The sequence below is a fragment of the Rhinatrema bivittatum genome, chromosome 6 (genome assembly GCF_901001135.1).
Source record: "Rhinatrema bivittatum chromosome 6, aRhiBiv1.1, whole genome shotgun sequence".
Taxonomy (NCBI): Eukaryota; Metazoa; Chordata; class Amphibia; order Gymnophiona; family Rhinatrematidae; genus Rhinatrema; species Rhinatrema bivittatum.
The window spans coordinates 251,212,373-251,237,973 of record NC_042620.1 but is presented as its reverse complement, the minus strand read 5'-3'; the positions used below and the strand labels follow the sequence as shown (position 1 = coordinate 251,237,973).

General features: G+C 48.8%; 1 protein-coding gene across 2 annotated transcripts in view; it reads right to left on the bottom strand.

The window, feature by feature from the left end:
• LOC115094091 (active breakpoint cluster region-related protein-like) overlaps positions 1-25,601 on the bottom strand; it is a 107,170-nt gene that overhangs the window by 24,344 nt on the left and 57,225 nt on the right. For both annotated transcript variants that reach the window (XR_003857494.1, XM_029606789.1), the window contains exons 16-18: positions 14,871-14,968; positions 14,657-14,770; positions 411-470 (exon numbers count right to left, since the gene is read on the bottom strand). Coding sequence is in view for 1 of the 2 variants with exons in the window: in XM_029606789.1 (XP_029462649.1) it covers positions 411-470; positions 14,657-14,770; positions 14,871-14,968 (272 nt within the window). In the remaining variant the exon portion in view is untranslated. The remainder of the gene's footprint in view (positions 1-410; positions 471-14,656; positions 14,771-14,870; positions 14,969-25,601) is intronic.

Genomic DNA, 25,601 nt, shown 5'->3' with positions numbered 1-25,601 from the left:
GTCTGTTCTCAAAACTAGACTATTGCACAGTGAGACTGATGACTGAGGTGCAATTGTAACCTGCTCTGCCAGTTATCATAATTCTGGGCTCTCATGACTAGGCTTTCATGCAATCAGATTGGTGGAAATGGTCCCTGGTGGGTTCCTATCTCACCAGGGACCAGCATGATAGATAGGCAGGCTATACATTTCTCAAGTAAATAAATAATTGGCTTAGTTTGTCAGATATTTTTCCATATTGTTTTATTTTTATTTATTTGATTTACTTTCACTCACTTCAAAGCATATTACATTCAGGTACTGTAGGCATTTCCCTGTCACCAAATATTGTGATGGATGCACCCATGACGATGCCCACCCTCACCCCTTGCAAACACCCCATACTCTCTTCCCCTGAAAAGGTCTTTTACCACATTCAGGTGCAGGATGATCTGTCTCCACTCCTTTGCCTGTAGGGTCTTCGGGTCCAACTGTCCCAAGCAAAGAGACGGAAAAAGAATTATAACACATGTAAAGTAGCACCTGCTGCATGATAATGATGAGGTGATCAAGCAATCTCATGGCCTGATGGAGTCATGAAGGAGCAATAATGCAGCCTGTACTTCAAAACAAATTATTTTTCTGCACTAGCCCAATTTATTAAAACAAAACAAATAAAAAAACCCCACATCTATCCCCTGAGCCTGACTAGGGCTCGCTTCTCATTAAGGAGGATGGGGATTTCCCAATTATAAAAAACACTGGTGCTATGAACTCAAATTTAGCCCTTATCAGTAAACGTCCTGCAGTGCTTTTTACACAATTCTTTTCTCTTCTTGAAGTTGCATGAAATTTAGAGGATCATTTTCAATGGTATTTACCTGGGTAAACTGGTCTGATGGAAAACAGTCTCCCTCAAAGCAGCTAGAGGTATGCATATTGTTGTCTTTGTTTTTTTTTCAATTGGCATACTTCTAGCAGTGTTAGAAAGAAGTGTTATTACTGATGTGTTTAGGCCAACAGAGGAAAATCAAATGTAAATGTGCTGGTATACCCCCAATCCGCCACCCACACAAATGGCCAGTGAAAAATATATGCGCCATTTGTTCGTGGAAATAACCTGGGTAGCTTTCCTTTGAAATTTAGCCATATGTGTGCACGTACAAATGTGTGTGAGTACCTCTTACCTAGGTGGGCTATTGAAAATTGCCCCTTAGAGATGTAGGAGCAGATTTTCAAAGGGTTACGCGCGTAACCCCGAGAATCCGCTCCTGCGCGCGCCGAGCCTATTTTGCATAGGCCCGGCGATCCACGCAAGCCGCGGGACTGGTGTATGTCCCAGGGCTTGAAAAAGTGGGCGGGGTGGGGCGGGGGCGGAGAGGGGCAGTCCGGGGGCGGGGTGGGGCGGGGCTGGAGCCTCCAGGCACAGCGGCCATTTGCCGCTGTGCCCGGGATCGCCGGTGCAACCTACACTGCCTGGAGGCAGGCGCAAATTCTAAGTTAAAGGTAAGGGGGGGTTTAGGAAGGGCGGGGGTGAGTTAGGTAGGGGAAGGGAGGGGGAGGGCAGAGTTAGGTAGGGGAAGGAAGGGGGAGGGCAGAAGGAAAGTTCCCTCTGAGGCTGTGCGGCTCGGCGCACGCAAGTTGTACAATTTTGCACCCCCCTTTTGTGCACCGACCCTGGATTTCATAACATGCCCATGGCTGCGCGTGCATGTTATAAAATCGGGCGTAGATTTGTGCGCGCCGGGTTGTGCGCACAGATCTACGCCCGCGCGTAACTCACAATATCCAGCCCATACTGTTTAAAATTACACAGGCTAACCAAGGTACATTTGTATGCCAGACACCTTCATTTAGGAATAAAACAAAGTTTCCCAAACCTGTCCTGGTAATCCCACAATCATCAGGTTCTCAAGATATCCTCATGCACTGAAGACCTTGATATATACAGATTTATCCTATGCATATTCATTGGGATAGCCTGAAAATCTGAATGGCTATGGAGTCAATAAAACAGATTTTGGGAACCCAGAGTTCTTGGTTTCCCATGTTCCTGCGAAGTCTGGGGTTCCTGTGGAATGGCAGGCAATGTGGGGTCCACGTTTGGGGGCAGTGGCTGGTTGAATGCACTTATGGGAGTGCACATAATATGTGCTCACTGTGCTGTTCCAGTAGGCAGGCCTGGGAAGAAGGGCGGGGCCTCAGGCTTCATCCTCTTCTTGCTGTCACCTGGGGCCTGACTTGCAATTTGAAAGGTGCAGACACTAACACCGACGCACAGTTCAAACTGTGAGCTGGACCTCGGGAGATAGTGGAGGACAACATGGCCCAGGTACTGCCACTGTCCTCTTCATGCTTTCCAGCCCGGATTGTCTCCAGGGGGATTGGAAAGGAAAGAAAAAACCCTGGGGAAGAGACCGCAAGGAGGTGACTTGCCTAGGGAAAGGGAATTAAGAAGGTGAAATGGTGGGAGAAATGGGAGGAGGGCAAAGTGATGGGGAAGTGATGGATTGATAGGGAAGGGGAGGATTGGTGGTAGGTGAGACAGGGACTGGCGAAGTTGTGAGGATACAGACTGGGGGGTTAGAAGGTGTGAGCAGGGATCAGCAAGGCATGAGGGGGTGAGGGGGGGATTGGCCGGTGGAGAGTGAATGAGAAGGGACTGACACGAGGGGGCAGCAGGGTAGGTGTGAGAAAGGAAATGGGGCAAGTGAAGGTATGTATCCCATGGCTGCCATGATAGGGCGTTGGAGGTAGAAACTGCATAATTAGCATGTTGCCACATAATTGTCCACCTGCCGCAGAATCAACATTCTTAATTAAATCTTTTGAAGAAAGCAACAGGGTGCCTGCCTTCTAGGGATGTGAATCGTGTGCCCGATCGTTTTAATGATCGGGTTCGGCTGGGGGGAGAAAAAAATCTGATCGGCATGATTTTATTGGTAAAAAAATTGTTTTTTTCTGAATAGTGCGCACTAACGCGAGTTAGTGCGCACTATCAAAAATTGTTACTTAATGGTTTAAAAGTAACATTTGAGGAAATGTTTGTTAGCTAGAGGTGTGCACTAAGCCGCGCATGCTTGGTGCTGTCCCCCGTGGCCATTTTGCTACCAGATATAGCACGCACTAGCCAGAAAGAGAAAAAAGTGCCAGCAGGCTGCAGCAGTGACAGTGCCAGCAGTAGCCACTAGCCAGTAGCCAGTCTAGCCTCAGCCTGCTCTATAAATTTAACCACTGTAAATATAATAAATTAATAATAAAGTTTTTTGTTTAGTTTTTCTATAGTATGTTAATGTTTTGAAGCTCAGGTTGCAAGTTTCTTTATTAAATGTTTTGTTTCACTAAAGTAGCATATAGAGAAGTACTTAATTTCATTTTATGTAAAGTTTCTTTAGTTTAATACACAAAGTACTTCATTTTATTTTATTCTACTCTAGTGAAAAAAAAGAAGTTTAGTTTAACACAGGAACTGCAAACCTGAGCACAGTGAATGGGGGGGGGGGGGGGGGGGGGAAGAGGGATGTGAAGGGGGAGACAGCCCCTGCATTCAGCAGCTCTGATTTTCTGAAGAGATCTGTCCTTCAGAGACCAGGGAGTGGGACTGCTTGGCCCTTCACCTCCTCCTTTCCCTTCCCTTTGTCAAGCTACCAACTGTTTCCATTTCCCATCCCCCATATATTAAACCATCACCTCAGTGGGAATCTTGGTAACATCAATAAATAAGAGGGCAGCCAATAGGACTACATATTCATTCCTAACTGACCTGAAAAGTGTCAAATTGTATCATTTTCTGTTAGTGCGCACTAACAATGGGTAGTGGGCGCTAACTTCCTGTTAGCACGCACTAACTCCCGTTAGTGCGCACTAACACGATTAACGATTTTTTTATGGTAAATCGGGGGAATTTCTATTGTTTCGCACTCTTTAACGATTAATGGCGATATTAAAAATATCGGACGATAATTTAAATCGTTAAAAAATGATTCACATCCCTACTGCCTTCCCTCTCAGCTCTCTCTCTGCTCCTTTTCCAGCCCCTCCCCTTGCAAACAGCCTGCAGGGAACCCTCTCCTTCTGCTGCTCCCCCTACCACCTTCCTCCTGTCCTGAAGTGAACAGGAGAGTAAGAGCATGATGGATTTAATATTTTGCTGATGATGCTGTTGCCCCTGCTCCCCTTTAAGGTTGACCAACAGGGAGCAAATGGTCTAATAAGGCACAGCTCTGCTTTTTCCTGTAGCAGCTCAGAGGTAGATTCTGTGGCAAAAATTAGAAAATGTTGAAGGAAATCAAACATTTACCATTATATGCCCTTCTTGATCGACAGTGGGATACAGCCCCTAGGGGCTCAGTCAGTAGGAAATGTGGTATAAGCTCTGACTCTACAGAGTCTGGGGCTGCTCCAGATTGGAAAGATAGATAAAGGTAGGATAGATAAAGGTTGGAGAAGGGAACAGCAGGAATGGGGCAGAGATTTTCTCCCCAAATCTCAGGAAGCCTGAAGGAAAGAACTGAAGTGCTGTAATACTGTTTTGAAGATCTGAACAAACCTGGGCTTATCTGGGGTAAGAACATATTCGGACCAGGAAGACAAACTGTGCCAGAGGGAACTTGCCTTGGGGCTCGGAGGATCTGATGCTGCACCAGAGGGGTTTCTTCCTTGAGCTGAACAGGACTGGGTAACTATTGAAATAATGGAAAGGAAAACAGGGCCAGGATAGGCCTGGTAGAGACTAAGAGGCCGATGCAAAAAAAAAAAGTTGCGCTGAAAGTGGGTGCTGAGTGTTCAACGCCCGCTTTCCTAATGCGCCCGCAGGCACCTCTCCTGGGGGCGCGATGCAATATTTAAATGAGGGTTCGCGCTGTTGAGGAGGCGCTACGGGCAATTGCGCGGCCCTAGCGCCTCCTTGACAGGGTGCACCCGAGAGAGGGGTCCGTGGTCTGTGTCTGTTCACTGGTTAAGAAAATGGACGCTGAATTTATCATTGTCCGTTTTCCTAACCAGCGCACATGCATGAGTTAGGAAAATGGATGCTGATAAATTCAGCGTCCATTCTCTGAACCTGACTACTGGCACCGTGAGGAGTGACTAAATCAATATTAAAGTGTCGGGCATTTAATATTAATTTATTCACTCCTTCACTTATTGGTTCCTTCACTGTCACATGTCAGTGAAAAGGACCAATGGGCAATAAGTGAAGGAGTGAATAAATTAATATTAACTGCCCGACACTTTAATATTGATTTAGTCACTCCTCACGGTGCCGGCAGTCAGGTTCGGAAAATGGATGCTGAATTTATCAGTGTCTGTTTTCCTAACCCGTGGATGTGCCAGGGGTTCAGGAAACGGACGCTTGTCAACCGAGCATCCGCTTCCTGCACCTGACTGCCGATGCTTTTTAAATTTTTTTTAAATAGTTGTTCCTCCTACTTAATATCCCAATGATATTAAGTAGGAGGCAGTACAGAAAAGCAGTTTTTTCTCCGGGCAGGCGTTAATTTCTGATCTCATTCACATGCATTTGCATGTGGTGAGAGCTATTAGTTTCACTCCGCGTTGGACACGGGTTGTAGAGGAGCTAATCCCCCTATCGCATAAGGGGATTAGTTAGCGCCTCTACAACCCGCATCCAACTGCGGGTTATACAGTGCGCTCAGCTGAGTGCACTGTATTGCATCAGCCCAAGTAGAAACTATAGTAAGTGGATATATTGTATCAAAAGAAGAACTGTTGCTAAAGGAAGAAAAGTGTTAAGTATGAAGACATTTCTTTTTGTGTGAGGAGTGAAGAGCTGAGTAAGAACTGTACATTTTTGGAGGATTACCTCTACTGTTTGGTGTTTGTCAGTGTTTTTTTCTGAAGATTCTGTAATAAACTATTTTTATGTTGGAGCACAACTTTTGACTGGACATTGTTTTTTTTTGTGTGTGTGGTTTGTCCTTGGCCCAGTACTGGCCTTGCAGGTTATCCTGCCCCCCCCCCCCCCCCCGGCTCAAAGCCCCAGAGACTTGATCCCCCACCCTGGGAGAGTGACCCCTATGCTCCCCAAGGCTGGGAAGGTGATACCTGGTGGAACAGAGGTTACACATTTATTATATTACATCATAAAAATTAAGTAGTTTTCCAGCCTTGCTTGTGTCTGAATAATTTATTTTCTGCTGCAGGTTCACCTCTCTCCCCCAACTCCACTTCCTGTTCGCTGCATGCTGCCTGAGAGGGGAGGGGCTGAGTTGCTTGATTTTGATTGTAAATATTACTAACATAAGGGTTGGGGGAACCCGCACAGAGCAGCAGTTACTACCTTTAACAGTGACAAGGGGGTGACCTGCATGGAGCAGCAGTCACTCACTAACTTAAGAAACTTGCTGGGCAGAATGGATGGACCATTTGGTCTTTTTCTGCCATCATTACTATGAAACTATGTTACATGCTCACTCATACCCACACAACAATATGCTGTCTCACATGTTCAATCATACACACACACACACCCATATGATGTCTCTCTCACATAATCATGCATGCACGAACCATGTTCATAAGCTGCCTCTCTCACATGTTCAATCATACACACACACCCATATGCTGTCTCACATACTTAATCGTATACACACACACACGTTCATAAGCTGTCTCTCTCACATGTTCAATCATACACACACACGCCCACACACCCATATGCTGTCTCACGTGTTCAGTCATACACACACACCCCCCCATATGCTGTCGCACATACTTAATCGTACACACACACATGTTCATAAGCTGTCTCTCTCACGTGTTCAATCATACACACACACACACACCTATATGCTGTCTCACGTGTTCAATCATACAAACACACACACGCCCATATGATGTCTCTCTCACATAATCATGCATGCACGCACACATGTTCATAAGCTGTCTCTCTCACATGTTCAATCATACACACACACACGCCCACACACCCAGATGCTGTCTCACGTGTTCAATCATATACACACACACACACACACCCATATGCTGTCTCACATACTTAATCGTACACACACACACACACACACATGTTCATAAGCTGTCTCTCTCATGTGTTCAATCATACACACACACACACACCTATATGCTGTCTCACGTGTTCAATCATACACACACACACACACATGTTCATAAGCTGTCTCTCTCACGTGTTCAATCATACACACACACACCCATATGCTGTCTCATGTGTTCAATCATACACACACACACGCCCATATGATGTTTCTCTCACATACTCAATCATGCATGCATGCACACATGTTCATAAGCTGTCTCTCTCACATGTTCAATCATACAAACACACACACGCCCATATGATGTCTCTCTCACATACTCAATCATGCATGCACGCACACATGTTCATAAGCTGTCTCTTTCACATGTTCAATCATACAAACACACACACGCCCATATGATGTCTCTCTCACATACTCAATCATGCATGCACACATGTTCATAAGCTGTCTCTCTCACATGTTCAATCATACACCCCCCATATGCTGTCTCACGTGTTCAATCATACACACACACACGCCCATATGATGTCTCTCACATACTCAATCATGCATGCATGCACACATGTTCATAAGCTGTCTCTCTCATATGTTCAATCATACAAACACACACACACCCATATGCTGTCTCACATACTTAATCGTACACACACACACACATGTTCATAAGCTGTCTCTCTCACGTGTTCAATCATACACACACAAACACACCTATAGGCTGTCTCACATGTTCAATCATACACACACACACACATGTTCATAAGTTGTCTCTCTCACATGTTCAATCATACACACACACCCCCCCCATATGATGTCTCTCTCACATACTCAATCATGCATGTACGCACACATGTTCATAAGCTGTTTCTCTCACATGTTCAATCATACACACACACACGCCCATATGATGTTTCTCTCACATACTCAATCATGCATGCACACATGTTCATAAGCTGTCTCTTTCACATGTTCAATCATACAAACACACACACACGCCCATATGATGTCTCTCTCACATACTCAATCATGCATGCACACATGTTCATAAGCTGTCTCTCTCACATGTTCAATCATACACCCCCCATATGCTGTCTCACATGTTCAATCATACACACACACACGCCCATATGATGTCTCTCACATACTCAATCATGCATGCATACATGTTCATAAGCTGTCTCTCTCATATGTTCAATCATACAAACACACACACACCCATATGCTGTCTCACATACTTAATCATACACACACACACACACACACACCTATATGCTGTCTCTCTCACGTGTTCAATCATACACACACACACACCTATATGCTGTCTCACGTGTTCAATCATACACACACACACACACATGTTCATAAGTTGTCTCTCTCACATGTTCAATCATACACCTCCCCATATGCTGTCTCACGTGTTCAATCATACACACACACACGCCCATATGATGTCTCTCTCACATACTCAATTATGCATGCATGCACACATGTTCATAAGCTGTCTCTCTCACGTGTTCAATCATACACACACACACACTCATATGCTGTCTCACATGTTCAATCATACAAACACACACACACCCATATGATGTCTCTCTCACATACTCAATCATGCATGTACGCACACATGTTCATAAGCTGTCTCTCTCACATGTTCAATCATACACACACACACACACACCTATATGCTGTCTCACGTGTTCAATCATACACACACACACACATGTTCATAAGCTGTCTCTCTCACATGTTCAATCATACAAACACACACACGCCCATATGATGTCTCTCTCACATACTCAATGATACAAACACACGCCCATATGATGTCTCTCTCACATACTCAATCATGCATGCAGGCACAAGGCTGTCTCTCTTACGCTTTCTTTGCTTTCTCCCCTGTTAGTGCAAGTGGCAGCAGTAACTGCACCCTCCTTTGGTTCCAAGGGCCCGGCAGACTTTTCTAACCTGCTGCTCCTGCTTCTGACTGTGTGGAGGGAAGTCAATACTTTTTGTGTCTCCTTGGGCCTTGCTGCTTCTCACTGCCGGAGTGGGGAGAGGGAGGAGGTGGCCGACGCTTCTCGCCAAGGTCCTGTCAGCTGTAGGCTTAGCTATGGTTATGGTTAGGGCTTGGGACATATCATCATTTCTCTTGCTCTGTTTCTCTGCCCAGATAATTCACTCCTGTTCCTGGTGCCATGGACCCAGGAGTAAGTTTCTCTTTTACATTCAGAAAACCAGGAGACCATCATAACGAAAATAGCCATAGTATGAGTCCTGGGCACAGACAGAAGAGACAATGAATCCAGGGAATGTGCCACTTCCTATGTCCTCAGTCCTGATTTATGCACACAAAACATGGTTTATGTAAATATGTGCATAGAGGTAGGCTAGAAGCGGTCCATAGAAAAGCAAATAAAATGTTGTGGGGTGTACACCAAAAGACATACCAGATGAGATTTCAGGACCTGAACATGTACACCCTAGAGGAGAGGGGGGATATGATACAGACATTTAAATATAGTAGAGTTGCTTACCTTTAACAGGTGTTCTCTGAGGACAGTACGACGTCAGTCCTCACACATGGGTGACATCATCTGATGGAGCCTGGCACAGAAAATGTATGTCAATGTTCCTAGAACTTTGACTGAGCCTCACTGAGCATGCCCATGGCATGTATTATGTCATGCATCCATGCAGGGTCCCTTCTGTCTGATAATTCAGCAAGAAAGACAAGGGGAAGAGTCTAGGATGGGATGGAGTCCCCCTGTTTTCTTTGGAATCGGGAAGTACTTGGAGTAGAATTCCTGCCCTCTCTGCCATGGCAGGATAGGCTCAACCACTCTGGCTGTTAAGAAGGAGAGCTCCATGAGCAGCACTTCCTGATACATAGGTCATCCCCAAGATGGGTCCAGATGGAAATTTGGTGGGACACACAATAGGTTCAATGTGTACCCTTTCCAGAAAATGCTAAGGACCCACTTGTCCGAGGTTACACTGAGTCATCGATTTGCATAGAACCGTAGCTTGCACCCAACTGGCAGGTCCTGCGGCATGGGTATTGGGATCTTGGCTATGTTCACTGTGGTCCAATCAAAACCACATCCCAGGTGTTGGCTGGGATACCGTCTGAGGCTTAGGTGCCCTCTGCTGCCGGGGGTGGCTGCGAGGGGCCTGTTGAATACAGGACCAAAGGGGTGGAGGGTAATGCCTCCTCAGGTGGAAGAAGTGCCTCCTCTGCCCCGAATTTGGATAACTCGTGGAGGCGGAGGGCAGATCTGGAACAGGCATGGAGAACTGCTGCAGCGTTGCACAATGATCACAGATTTGCACCACCACATCCTTAACCCAATCTCCAAAAATATTCTCTCTAGTGTAGAGCACATCAGCAAGCCTTTCTTGCACCTCTGGTGGAGATCAGAGGCACACGGCCAGGAGAATCTATTCACCCGATCGCAATGGCAGAGACTCTCAATATCACCTCGAAAACATCATATGTCAAACAGATTCCATGTTTTGCACACTCCAGACCCCTAGTCATCAGTGACTGGAGGATGTCCTGCTGCTTCTGAGGAGTTTGCTCAGCTAACTCCTGCTTCAGGATGCATTGGCCCATGATGAGCTGGTAGGCTGCAATGGAGGCAATGAGCATGGTGCCTTGAAAGACTTTCCTCCCAAGAGTATTCATAGCTCAAGTATCTCTTCCTAGGGACACCGAGGAGTGGGTCCTAGAGAGCTTGTATGTCAGGATCAGGAAGATTCAAATGGACAGCCCCAGGTGTTCAGAGCTGGTGTATTTGATAAGAGAGCCACAGGGACACTGAAACTGCAGAGAACTCCTGGTAAATATCAAGAGAATAGGATCCCTATTGGACCAGCAATAGGTGTAGCCCTAATAGACTGCAGTATATAAGGAAGTCCTTTCTACCACACCTTTGCTGGTCCAATGGCTCAGCTGAGATCCACCCAGTTGATCTCTGGCCATCTTCGTGTTCCCTTGTCAAGTCCATGTCACAGTTGCCCCCGTGGAAGTCTACTGGCTCCAGATTCTGCTTTGCCTTGCTTTTATCTTCAGCTACCTACCTGTTCCTATTTCCAGTCTTGCATTTAGCCTAGCCTGGTTCTTGCTACCACTGGAAGTCCTGGCAGCTGCCTAAACCTATGGGCTCAACCCATGGGTAACAGTGGCTGTCGTAAGGTAACACCTTCAAACACCATATAAGTCTCATCAGGGACAGTGTGGACAATGACATTGGCATTCTTGAGAATGGATTAGACCACCACCGACAGGTGTGATAACTGCTGCTTGTCAAAATTGAGGAGCCTGTTGAACGAGATAAACCACATCTACCTTCTTATTTACTGGAGCCACTGAGAGGGGGGTTCTCATATCCTCAACAGCACCTCTTGGAGGATCTCCTTAGGAGGCTCCATGTACTGGAGGATATCCAGCATCCTGTGCCTGGATTCTTCCTCCGTCTGCAAAGTAAATGGGATGGCTTCTGCCAGCATCCTTACAAAGCCTGAGAAGGAAAGGTCTTCAGGTGAGACTTCCTTCGGTCTGGCAGAGGTGAAGGGTTGGAGGGGGAACCCACCAATGATCTATCTTCTGAACCAACATCCAAGCCCTGCATCCCCAGGATTAAGAGGATTCTGACCCACTATGGCTTCAAGGAGTCAGTGACCGGTGAAACTGGACAATGGGCCCAGGACCCCGAGGACTCCTGTACTCTCGGGGGAGCTTCATTTTTCTGAAGGAGCCAGGAATAATCCATGGCTCAGTGGCCACTTCCAATGCCCCTTTGGGGCTCAGTGCTGGATTGACACCAACATCAGTGTCGGTATAGTGCCAATGAGCACCTGCAGTGAGCCAACAGCAGCTCAAGAAGCAACAGTGCCTCTTTTGATGCCATTGATGCCCCAGCACCGAGGTTCTGCAGCGCTTTTTCCACAACCTGCTGGATGTGTCTCTCCAACTCCTTCTTAAAGATTGCCGAAGCCAGCACAAACTGGGAGGCAGGAGGAGTGGCCACATCCTTTTTGAAACCAAAAAGAAGATTGGTGGTGGACACCAGGACCAGTAAAGACAATGGCGAGCTCCTGGGATTCTTTGAGGATGAGATATCCTCACCATGGGACCGCTTCAGGGGGTTCTCAGCATCTGCCAGACCATCCCCATTCTTGGCACTGTACATTGATGAGGACGGATCATGATACTTCTCTCAATGCTTGTCATGGCTCTTTCTTGATGCCAAAGTCAAAGCAGTCAAACCATAGGCCTTCTTCAACTGGGAGAAGCTGATCGATGGCTGGTACCCAGGTTCCCTACTGGCCATAAACACCGAAGGAGCCAATGGTCCCCCTGATGATGATGACTCCACCTCCATCGGTGTGCCTCTGTTGTCCATTGATGTCAATGCCTCCAATGTTGATAGATCAATTTTTTGGTACCCAAAGAGATGTTCCATTAATTCAAAATGGGACCGGTATCCTTTGGGCAACCCCAGATGTCATGCAATGCCATGCATGTTTTTGTTCTGTCTGTTTAATGTTACATCTCAATATTGTACTGAATTATGTTTCTTTTAATACTGTGTATGTATAATGTAACCCACTGAGCTCTGTGGATTGGGGGGGGCTATACATTTTAAAAATAAATCAATAAATCCATGATAGACATATTTCTCTTCCATCAAAGGCTGGAACCCTGAAGAAATGGCATCATGAAAGATAAGGGATGCAATATCAAACTTGATGGTGGTGGTTGCCAATGGCCAGTGGGCACTGACAGCACCACTGCCTGGAAGTGAACAACTATGAAAGGAAATTTAGGGAAAACACTGAAAAACCTATCCAGGGACACTATTAGGGAAAACCGTAGGCCCCTGCATTGATGATAAACACATGAACAGGAGACAAAAGATGCCAAAAAGCAAACAACCCCGTGACAGAAAAGGAGACACAGACTCCTACTATGACCGCCGGGCTCCACAGAAAAAGAAAGACTGAAGGGGCCCCTCATGGTTGCATGGTATAAAACATCTGTGGCATAATCAGTGTTGCTCAGTCAAAGTTCTAGAAACTCTGACCTAAGTTTTCTGTGCTGGGATCCATCAGATGAGGTCATCCATGTGTGAGGACTGCCATCCTGCTTGTCCTCAGAGACCTAAAGGATATTAATGCATAATCAAACCATTTTTAATGAAAAGGAAACTGTAAAGCTAGGGGTCACAGTTTGAAGCTACGAGGTGACAGACTCAGGAACAACATCAGAAAATATAACTTCACAGAAAGGATGGTGGATGCATAGAATGCCCTCCCGGCAGAGGCAGTGAAGACAAGGACAGTATTAGAAGTCAAGAAAACGTTGGATAAACACAGAGGATCCCTTATTGGCAAGAAGATGAAAAAAAAATATTGGAGTTATATCTAGCAGATCAACCCTAAACCACATTGAAATGATTGAATTATGCTTCAAGGAAAGGCATGGAGTAACCGGCATGGAGCAGCAACAGTTTCAATCCTAAACAGAAGGCCCAGGGGTAACCCGCACGGAGTGGCAGTTCCAATCCTAAACACCTTGCTGGGAAGACTGGATGGGCCATTTTGGTCTTTTTCTGCCATCATGTACTATGTTACTATGATACTACTAGCTGATACTTGCTGAACATTCAAACGGAGGGTATATCAACTAAGAGGTGCTCAGCACTTTCTCTTCCTAGGCTGATCCAAGCACACTCTTTCCTTTGCTCCCCAGCCAAATGCTAGCTCACTCCAATCTCGGGAAATTCTGAATGCTGTTCTCAGTCTGCCTGAGTAGTCCCGTCCCCTCCTACCCCCCATCTCGCTGGACCCTCAACGGTCTCCAACGACTCTGCCCCCAGCCTGATCCCAGCCCACGCCTCTGCTTCCAGCCTCACCTCTGCACTCTTTTCTTCCTCCTCCAGTTCAGCTCCATTGAAATTGCAGCACGTTCCAGCATCCCACCTTCCCAGACTGACCCCCCCAGACGTCTGTGATCCTCCCCCCCCCCCCAGCACCACTCCAGCACTGACTCTCCCTCTGCAATCCGACCGCAGCACAACCCATTCCCAGTGCAAGTCTAGCTCTGGCTCAGCCTGACAACCCCAGCACCCCAGCTCAACTCCAGGCCCCTGCCTTGACTAACATGGGATTTACGGGGAGGACCGCTTATTTGTGCGCTCAGGTTTACTCAAGTCCGCGTGCTGTATTTGGGTGCTAAATTCCTTGTTGCATTTGGGAGTAAAGCTGTGTGCAGGAAAACGTGCACACAATCAAGCGCGGCTTGTTACTTTGGGACCTTCGTTAGGACTGGCCTAGGAAAGAGAAGATTCTCAGGGTAGAGGAAGAAGATGTATTTAGCAGTTTTCATGTTCTGCTTTTCTCACAGGAGAATATCAAAAGGGGGAGAGAACAGAAGATGACAAGGGAAAGAGAAAGTATTGCAGAGAAGGGGAGAGATAGGGAGAGGGAGAGAAAGAGAACGAGAGAGTGAAAACAAGGACACAAGGTTTATAAAATACAAAGGGAACTAAAGTTACAGACCCTGTTTGAATCCTTTCCATAATGGTAGAGAACAGACACATTCAGCCATGCACAGGACTGAAGGTAGCCTCTCCCACCTGTATCTGGCTTCTCCCCACCAGTCTTTTCTGATTACACTGGGCCCCTCTTCCAGATCTCTCGTAGCCTAGAAGTCGCAAGGCCTGGGCCCCATCTGCGTGCAGCTCAAATTCCTGCAGGAGAGAGGGGAAAGAAGGGAGTGCACTGCCTTTCCACCAAAGAGATCTCAGCAACCATCCCAGTGTGCCCGGGACAAAGATACCCGATTCTTACCTCTTCCCAGTCTATTACCGCTTCTGGAGCAATGTCCCTACTGTCTGCAAACTTTTCAAAGTAGCCAAAGGAGTCCATCTCCAGGGAGAAATAAAGACCTGGGAAGAAATAGAAGACGTGTCAGAATCTCCCCCACAGCCTTTCCTGTTCCTTATAGCGCAGGTTTTGCTGGGGAAAGCTGTGACTGCACGAGTTCTGATCTCCCTCACATTTAGCGCTCCTTTACCATTGCCCACAGTGCCTCCTGTTGAAAGTGACAAGGCGACATGTATCACTAGATGGAATGTATCATTGGGCACACGATATCATATGTTTGGTAAATCAGTCCTTTTGCATTTTCCTCTGAAGACAGAGGAGTATGCTACGGAAAATAGCTCGAATGGAGCATGAAAAATCCATCTAGCTCCCCATGCTGTGTAAATTGCTACTCCTAGGGGTTTCACGCTGAACCACAAGTTCCGAATCTTAAGCACTGGTGGATCTAAGCCAACCCCATGCACATAGAATTATCTCTCCAAAGTGTAAAGAAGTGAGGTATAGGCAGTCAGGTCAGTAGGACTTGGTGCAGAGGAGGCTAATATAGCTCAAGGCGGAAGCTGGCACAGTTTTGCATGAGAAGATTGCTTCCCAAACTTGTGTACCTTAGTTCAAATATTCAACACAGAACTTGAGAAATGCTCAATGTTCCCTATGGAAGAGTAACTTGTCTAACTAATGTGCCACGTAAATACAGTCAGAGCAGAGTTGCATCCACCATTTCTGTACTGTTACGCCTGGGCTGAGTTCAGGGGTAGTGAACACCACCCAAAGGGGTGGCTCCAGGTGGAGAGAGACAGGGATGGCTGGAAACCGTGGCTGGGTCAGGGCAGACAGCAAGAAGCAGTGTCTGGGTCTAGGCTGGGTCAGGGCAGGCGGCAGAGCAAGGCAGGTCAGAAGGCCCATAGGCCACACACCGTAAGCGGGGCAAGGCAGGCCAGAAGGCCCGTAGGCCACACACACACAGAAGGCCCGTAGGCCACACACCTGTAAGCGGGGCAAGGCAGGTCAGAAGGCCCGTAGGCCACACACACACACACAGAAGGCCCGTAGGCCACACACCGTAAGCGGGGCAAGGCAGGTCAGTAGGCCCGTAGGCCACACACACACAGAAGGCCACACACACACAGAAGGCCCGTAGGCCACACACCGTAAGCGGGGCAAGGCAGGTCAGTAGGCCCGTAGGCCACACACACACAGAAGGCCCGTAGGCCACACACAGTAAGCAGGGCAGAGAGCCCGTAGGCCAAACACACACAGACAATAGAGCAGAGGGCCCGTAGGACCGCATGCACAGTAAGCAAGGCAGGGTAGGGCAGAAGGTCCGAAGACCATACACAGCACAAGGTAGAAGGCCCGAAGGCCGCGCAGGGCAAGGCAAGACAAGACAAGGTAAAAGGCCCGAAGGCCGCGCAGGGCAAGGCAAGACAAGACAAGGTAAAAGGCCCGAAGGCCGCGCAAGGCAAGGCAAGACAGAAGGCCCAAAGGCCGCGCAAGGCAAGGCAAGACAGAAGGCCCAAAGGCCGCGCAAGGCAAGGCAAGACAGAAGGCCCAAAGGCCGCGCAAGGCAAGGCAAGACAGAAGGCCCAAAGGCCGCGCAAGGCAAGGCAAGACAGAAGGCCCAAAGGCCGCGCAAGGCAAGGCAAGACAGAAGGCCCAAAGGCCGCGCAAGGCAAGGCAAGACAGAAGGCCCGAAGGCCGAGCAAGGCAAGGCAAGACAGAAGGCCCGGAGGCCACACAAGGCAAGGCAAGGCAAGGAAAGGCCCGAAGGCCACGCAAGGCAAGGCAAGGAAAGGCCCGAAGGCCACGCAAGGCAAGGCAAGGAAAGGCCCGAAGGCAGGGCAAGGCAAGACAAGGTAGAAGGCCCGAAGGCCACGCAAGGCAGGCTAGAGCAGGGAGCCCAGGTGAGCTCGATGCCGAAGCACCGAGGCAACTGTCAGGCAGGGTTATAAGGGCACACCCAGAGCATAGAGTGGACAGAGGAGATGGACTGGGCCTGTCAGGAAAGCCAGCTCTAGAGGGACCCCTGGTGGTGAGGCGGTTGCACAGCAGCCACAGCCGTAACAGTACCCCCCCCTCAAGGCCTCCCCCTCCTCCAGGGTCCCATTTTTGCAGGGGGTACTCAATAATAAAGTCAGACCCCTCCGGGGGCGATGCAGCAGGTTCAACTCCTTTCTGAGGCAGCAAGGCAGTCCATAACCCCTCCTGGGGTGATAAGGCAGGCACAACCCCAACCTGGGGCAGCAAAATCATCCATAACCCCTCCTGGGACAAGGCGGCAGAGTTAGACCTCTTCTGGGGCAAGGTGGCAGGTTCCATTCCTTCCTGAGGCAACAAAACAGTCCATAACCCCTTCTGGGGTGACAAGGGGAACACAAACCCCACCTGGGGCAGTGAAATAGTCCATAACCCCTCTTGAGACGACAAGGCAGGTGCTAACCCCTCCTGTGACGACAGCAGGGACGGTCCGGACCCTTCCAGGGTCGGCATCAGGGCCGGCACAGACTCCTCCCGAGTCGGCAGCTGGATCGGTACAGCAGGCTCAGATGGTTGAACAACAAAGTCTGTTGGCAGGACCGGTTCGGACCCCTCCGGGGACTGCAACAGGGCCGGTTTGGACCCCTCCGGGGACTGCAACAGGGCCGGTTCAGTAGGCTCGGATGGCTGAGTCAGAAAGTCTGTCAGTAGGACCGGTTCAGACCCCTCCGGGGACGGCAGCAGGACCGGTTCAGTAGGCTCAGATGGCTGAATCAAAAAGTCTGTTGGCAGGACCGGTTCGGACCCCTCCGGGGACTGCAACAGGGCCGGTTTGGACCCCTCTGGGGACTGCAACAGGGCCAGTTCAGTAGGCTCGGATGGCTGAGTCAGAAAGTCTGTCAGTAGGACCGGTTCAGACCCCTCCGGGGACGGCAGCAGGACCGGTTCAGTAGGCTCAGATGGCTGAATCAAAAAGTCTGTTGGCAGGACCGGTTCGGACCCCTCCGGGGACTGCAACAGGGCCGGTTTGGACCCCTCCGGGGACTGCAACAGGGCCAGTTCAGTAGGCTCGGATGGCTGAGTCAGAAAGTCTGTCAGTAGGACCGGTTCGGACCCCTCCGAGGACGGCAGCAAGGCCGGTTCGAGCCCCTCCGGGGGCGGAAGCAGGACCGGTTCAGACCCCTCCAGGGGCAGCAGCAAAACCGGTTCGGACCCCTCCGAGGACGGCAGCAAGGCCGGTTCGAGCCCCTCCGGGGGCGAAGCAGCGGGCTCGGACTCCACTCGAAGCGATGAAGCAGGCTCGAACACCTCTCCGGGCGTTGTAGCCGGTTCGGACCCCTCTCGGGGCGATGAAGCAGGCTCGGCGCCTTCTCGGGGCGATGAAGCAGGCTCGGCGCCTTCTCGGGGCGATGAAGCAGGCTCGGCGCCTTCTCGGGGCGATGAAGCAGGCTCGGCGCCTTCTCGGGGCGATGAAGCAGGCTCGCACACCTCTCCGGGCGTTGTAGCAGGTTCGGACCCCTCTCGGGGCGATGAAGCAGGCTTGGCCCCCTCTTGGGGTGAGACAGCAGGCTTGGATCCCTCTTGGGGCGATGAAACAGGTTCAGGCCCCTCTCGGGGTGATGAAACAGGCTTGGACCCCTCGCAGGGTGATGCAGCAGAGTTGGACCCCTCTTGGGGTGATGAAACAGACTTGGAACCCTCTCGGGGTGATGAAACAGGTTCAGACCCCTCGCGGGGTGATGAAACAGGCTTGGACCCCTCTTGGGGTGATGAAACAGGTTCAGGCCCCTCTCGGGATGATGAAACAGGCGTGGACCCCTTGCGGGGAGATGCAGCAGACTTGGACCCCTCTTGGGGTGATGAAACAGGTTCAGGCCTCTCATGGGGTAATGCAGCACGCTTGGAAGGCAGAGCAACAAGGTTAGAATTAAGGCGCAGGGAGGACAAAGATTGTACTGCCGTGGGCTTGATACTTTGAGCCAGAAGCTCCTGCTTTTGTTTCTGGAGGGGCTGCTTAGAGAGGGCACAGGAAGTTCTAGGACGTCTAGGGAAGGTGCTCGTTAGTGTCTTAAGTGCAGCTGTGGGAAGCAGAGCTCTGCTAGAGTTAATTACTTCTCTCAGCTTTCGTTTCCGAGGCTCTAGCGTGGAAGTTATAGAAGGCTTCTTAACCTGGTGAGTTCTAAGATTTTCAGAATTAATACTTGTTTCCTGGTAGCAAGTTTTTTCAAAAGTGTCCAGAGATGAAGTGCTAGAATGCTTAATCCACAAACTGCTACATGAAATAATGTTGCTAACTGGGCCAGAAGCTGAACGCCCGGTAGTAGAACTAGCTGAGCTTTTGGGAGAAACAGATGGCCCGTTAGCTTTGCAGCGGGGGCAGGGTTCGCCTGGAGGCAAAAGGCACGGAAGACAGGAACATTTCCACCATCCTGGCTGTGGAGTAGAACAGTTTAAACACTCTTGATAAACAGAGACATTTCTCTTATTGCAGTTACTGCACAACCAGTGTTCCTGGCCAGCAAGTTGACAGGCTAGACAGTTCTGATAGCTTAGGTAATTCAAGGTCTGACAGGAATTGCAGGTATAAAACTTTGAAGGAGGCATCTTGTAATAGGGAAAAAAAAAAGGTTGACTCACCGGTTTAGCACACAGAGCTATCTCTTCCCCTGGAAATTTATGGCTTCGGCATACTGTTACGCCTGGGCTGAGTTCAGGGGTAGTGAACACCACCCAAAGGGGTGGCTCCAGGTGGAGAGAGACAGGGATGGCTGGAAACCGTGGCTGGGTCAGGGCAGACAGCAAGAAGCAGTGTCTGGGTCTAGGCTGGGTCAGGGCAGGCGGCAGAGCAAGGCAGGTCAGAAGGCCCATAGGCCACACACCGTAAGCGGGGCAAGGCAGGCCAGAAGGCCCGTAGGCCACACACACACAGAAGGCCCGTAGGCCACACACCTGTAAGCGGGGCAAGGCAGGTCAGAAGGCCCGTAGGCCACACACACACACACAGAAGGCCCGTAGGCCACACACCGTAAGCGGGGCAAGGCAGGTCAGTAGGCCCGTAGGCCACACACACACAGAAGGCCACACACACACAGAAGGCCCGTAGGCCACACACCGTAAGCGGGGCAAGGCAGGTCAGTAGGCCCGTAGGCCACACACACACAGAAGGCCCGTAGGCCACACACAGTAAGCAGGGCAGAGAGCCCGTAGGCCAAACACACACAGACAATAGAGCAGAGGGCCCGTAGGACCGCATGCACAGTAAGCAAGGCAGGGTAGGGCAGAAGGTCCGAAGACCATACACAGCACAAGGTAGAAGGCCCGAAGGCCGCGCAGGGCAAGGCAAGACAAGACAAGGTAAAAGGCCCGAAGGCCGCGCAAGGCAAGGCAAGACAAGGTAAAAGGCCCAAAGGCCGCGCAAGGCAAGGCAAGACAGAAGGCCCAAAGGCCGCGCAAGGCAAGGCAAGACAGAAGGCCCAAAGGCCGCGCAAGGCAAGGCAAGACAGAAGGCCCAAAGGCCGCGCAAGGCAAGGCAAGACAGAAGGCCCAAAGGCCGCGCAAGGCAAGGCAAGACAGAAGGCCCAAAGGCCGCGCAAGGCAAGGCAAGACAGAAGGCCCAAAGGCCGCGCAAGGCAAGGCAAGACAGAAGGCCCAAAGGCCGAGCAAGGCAAGACAGAAGGCCCGAAGGCCGAGCAAGGCAAGGCAAGACAGAAGGCCCGGAGGCCACACAAGGCAAGGCAAGACAGAAGGCCCGGAGGCCGCGCAAGGCAAGGCAAGGAAAGGCCCGAAGGCCACGCAAGGCAAGGCAAGGCAAGGAAAGGCCCGAAGGCCACGCAAGGCAAGGCAAGGAAAGGCCCGAAGGCAGGGCAAGGCAAGACAAGGTAGAAGGCCCGAAGGCCACGCAAGGCAGGCTAGAGCAGGGAGCCCAGGTGAGCTCGATGCCGAAGCACCGAGGCAACTGTCAGGCAGGGTTATAAGGGCACACCCAGAGCATAGAGTGGACAGAGGAGATGGACTGGGCCTGTCAGGAAAGCCAGCTCTAGAGGGACCCCTGGTGGTGAGGCGGTTGCACAGCAGCCACAGCCGTAACATGTACTGTCTGTGCTTATTATAAAACAAGAGATAGGTACTATGAGGTCCATATTCAAAAGCATTTAGCCGGATAATTTAGAAGTTATCCGCCTAAATGAACATTTGGGCACTTATCCAGCTAAATTCTAGCAGACTGATAAGTTAGCCGGCTAAGAGCCTGATTTACTAAAGCTTTTCTCCCATTCTGTGTCTATGGGAAAAGTGCTCAGTAAATTAGGCCATCAGTTAGGGGTATTCCAGAGGCATAAATGGGAGGAGTTGAGTTAGTCCAGCTAAGTTATCTGGCTAACTCCGATATTCAAAGTTAACTGGCTAACTTAGTGGCTAAGTCTGGTTGGGCCATAGAGCTCCCCTGAAGTAAGTCAGAGAAAATTAGCCAGCTAAATTTAAGATAGCTGGCGATATTCAACAGTGCAGATGCACTACTGAATATACCTCCAAAGTTAGCTGGCCAGACAGTGACTGAATATGGACCTTTATATTTATTGCCACAGAGAATATATTTACAGTCAATTCATTTTACCCATGGTCACCATACTATTTGTTAGATCCCATAATGCAAGAAACCCTAAAATCGATCAGGACATCCCACTGATACCAGCCATTACAGGAGTAAGCAAGTCTGGAGAGCAAGGAAATATCAAAACAGAATATTTGGGAGGGGGGGGGGGGGTCACATGATACCTGGGATCTCAGTAGACGGTGGTGTGGTGAGCTCCCTGGGCCCTAAGCACATTATCCTTTATTTATTGGCTTTTATACTGGGCAAACTAAATTAGCCATGAACAAGAAACAATGTAGGAACTCCTTGCTGGCTATCTGGGGCGATAGCGGTGGGAAAGTTCAGAGGAACCCAAAAATACTTCCACTGGCAAACCTGATGCAGTAGAGGAGCATCCCCTGGATGAAGAATGGCCTGCCCTCTTGACCCCCTTCCTGGACACCACAAAGGCATTACAGGAATTGTTTGAGAAGTTCTCCTGATAAACTCACTGCTGGCATCCACGGGGAGCTCCGGGTTGTAGTGAAGAAGGTAGCCACTCTGGTGGAGTTGGTTCAAGAGCATGACCCATACAGAGGAGATGGTGACGTTTTGAGGAGCTGGAGCTCTCTCTCAGGAGTGCGATCAAAGATTGATGCTCTGGAGCAACAGGTGGCTGCAATCACTGCTAAACTTGTCGACATGGAAAATCATGGCAAGGGAAAAAACTTGCGGCTGGTGGGGTTTTTGAAAGGGGTAGAGGGCTCTGACCTGAGGGCTTCTTCAATTGTTGGATTCCGGAGACTCTGGGCCTAGATTGCGGAGACCAGGGCATGCAGATCGAATGAGCACATAAAGCGACAGCTACCCCTCTGGTGCCTGGAGGCTGGCCCTGAACAGTGATTTTCTAATTACACCCAAAGCCATTCCTGTAACATCCTGGAAGAATAGGGTAAAATAAGGCCTTAGTAACTTTCTAACATAGTAATGTCGGCAGAAAAATACCAAATGGTCCATCCAGTCTGCCCAGCAAGCTGCTTATGGTAGAAACTATTGCTCTGTGCAGGTTACTCCCAAGCCTTATGTTAAGCGTAATAATATTAAAAATCAAAACCAGCAACTGTCAAACCCATAACAAAATTATTGCCCTCAACGTTTTTACAGGGTGATGCTTGAACATGCATTGCTTTTGGATTTGGCAGTAGAAGCAGTTCTACGCTTTTTCCCTAATGTCTGCATATCAGTACCCTGGGCCATAAAAGTCAGTGCCCAGTGTTGGTTTTGTCTGAATCCAATTCCCCCCTCTCCCCCCCCCCCCCCCACCTTCAAAGCAGAGAGTGATGACACAGTTGCATCAAAATCATGTAAGCTAATTGGTTAAGTAGTAATCCACATGTTTTCTGTTAGAGGAAGCAGCTGCTGCTCCATGCTTGTTATCTCCCAGGCACTTTTTTCTGGAAGGGTGCCTGGGAGATAACCACCTCTTCTGGAAGGGCATGCCAGGCATCCTCCACCCTCTCCGTGAAGAAATATTTCCTGATGGTTCTGAGTTGTCCCCCCTGAAGTTTCATATTGTGAACCCTAGTTCTACTGTTCGCTTTCCTCTGGAAAAAATTCAAGAAACATGCATCCTTGAATCCATTCAGGTATCTGAAGGTCTGCATCCTATCTCCCTGTACCTTCTCTCTTCCAGAGTTTACATATTCAGATCCTTCAGCTTCTCCTCATAAGTCTTCCAATACAGACCCCACACCATTTTAGTCACCCTTCTCTGGGCTGCCTACATCCTGTCTCTATCTTTTTTGAGATACAGTCTCCAGAACTGAACACAGTATTCCAAGTGAGGCCTCACTAAGGACCTGTACAAGGGCATTATCACCTCCTTTTTCTTACTGATTATTCTTCTCTCTATGCAGCCCAGCATTCTTCTGGCTATAGCTATCACTTTATCACATTGCTTCATCACCTTCAGATCTTCAGACACTATTACCCTAAAGTCCCTCTCCCAGTCCATGCACATTAGTCTTTCACCCCCATCACATACAACTCTTTTGGATTACTGCATCCCAGATATTGTACATGACTCTGCACTTCTTGGCATTGAATCCCAGCTGCCAAGTCTTCAAGCCACTCTTCAAGCTTTCTTAAATCATTTTTTATTCTGTCCCCTCTGTTGCAGATCTTACTATCACCCGCAAATAGACAAACTTTACCTTCTATCCCTTTCGCAATGTTGCTCAAAGATATTGAACAGAACCAGTCCCAAAACTGATCCCTGGGGCATGCCACTTATCACTGTTCTCTCTTCAGAGTAGGTTCCATTTACCATTACATGCGGACTCCTGTCAGACAACCAGTTTGTTGTCCACTCCACCATCTTGGTGCCCATGCCCAAGTTTCTCATTTTATTCATGAGCCTCCTATGTAGGACTGTATAAAAAACTTTCCTGAAATCTAAGTAAATCACATCGAGCACTCTTCCTTGATCCAATTCTCTAGTCACCCAGTCCAAAAATATCAATAAGATTTGTCTGACAGGACCTTCCCCAGTGAATCCTTGCTGCCTCGGCTCCAGCAACCCAATGAATTGTAGATAGTTCACTATCCTTACCTTCAGCAGGGTCTCCATTCATTTTCTCACCATTGAGGTGTGGCTAACCGGCCTGTAGTTTCCAGCCTCCTCTCTGCTACCACTCTTGTGAAGCGGGACCACCACAGCTCTTCAGTCACAAAGCACCACTCCTGTTTCCAGGAATCTACTGAACAGGTCTTTCAGCGGACCCGCCAGCACCTCTGAGTTTTCATAGCAACCTGGGATGAACCTCATCCGGCCCCATGGCTTTGTCCACTTTCAGTTTTTCCAGCTCTTCCCATATATTCTCTTCTGTAAACAGGAACCCCCACCTTCAGTCTTCTCAAGCGGCAATGGTCCTTCTCCTGGGTTTTCATTGTGAGTACTGAACTGAAGTATTTGTTTAATGTTTCTGCCCTTTCTTCGTCTCTCTCCACACATTGATCTTTGTCGCCTTTCAATTTCACTACACCACTTCAGGCCTCCCTTCTTTCTCTGGTATATCTGAAAAATGTTTTGTCACCTCGCTTTACCTCTTTGGCAATCCTTTCTTCCACTTGACCTTTTGCTTTCCTGATTCCTTTCTTCGTCTCCCTCAGTTTCAACAGGTAAATCTTCCCTGTGCTCCTCCTTTTGGGATCCTTTATACTTCTTGAATGCTGTTCTTTTTGCCTTTATTATTTCAGCCACCTCCTTTGAGAACCAGATCCAGGGAAACGTCCCTGCATTTTCACTGGAGAAGGAGCTTGCATTCAGATATCAAAAGGAGGGAAAAGGAAGCTCGCAATCTGGGAGGACTCTAATGAGTAACCTGATAGAAGTCAGGAAGTCAGAGGAAGCCCTTGCTGGTTGGCGAACTGTAAATCCTAAACCGTCACAAAAATATTAATCTCTGTTGTGGATGTTACTAGAAGAAGGTATACACTTTGTCAGATCATTACCATTCCACATATGCCTGAGTAAACATAGAGAGGTGAATATTCAAAGCTGGCCGTTTAAGTAACTTAGCCGGATATAACTTATCCGGCTAAGTTACAAGGTATATTCAGCGGCATGGCTAAGCCTCTGAATATACGTACATACATCCGCGCTAAGCCATATAAGTTATATACGTCTGAGTTTAGATCTGTTCTATGGCACGTCTAAATTAGCCGCATAACGTATGCAGCTAAGACTGACTATCGGTAGTTAGCCGCATAACTTATACGGCAAACTCACTCCACCCCAATCTACCCACTACATGCCTACAAGTTATGCGGTTAACATCTTAGCTATATAAATGTTTTATATGGTTAAATGGCGGTCGCTGATCATAGGCGCATATTCAGAGGCCACAACTTAGCCGCATAAGTAGTTACACTTATCTAGCAAAATAGTGCTGAATGCGCTGATAATATTGACCTCTTTTATTGAGTTGTTTTCTATTGGAAGTACATAAAAACTCTAAAGGCCCTGAAGCAAGTCTTCCCCCCTGACGGAAGAACCCGGAAGCCCCAAAAAATGACCCCTCAGCAACCAGCTAATGTATGCCCTTGTGTCCAAGAACAGCATTGAACAGGGGTTACGTGCTCATAAT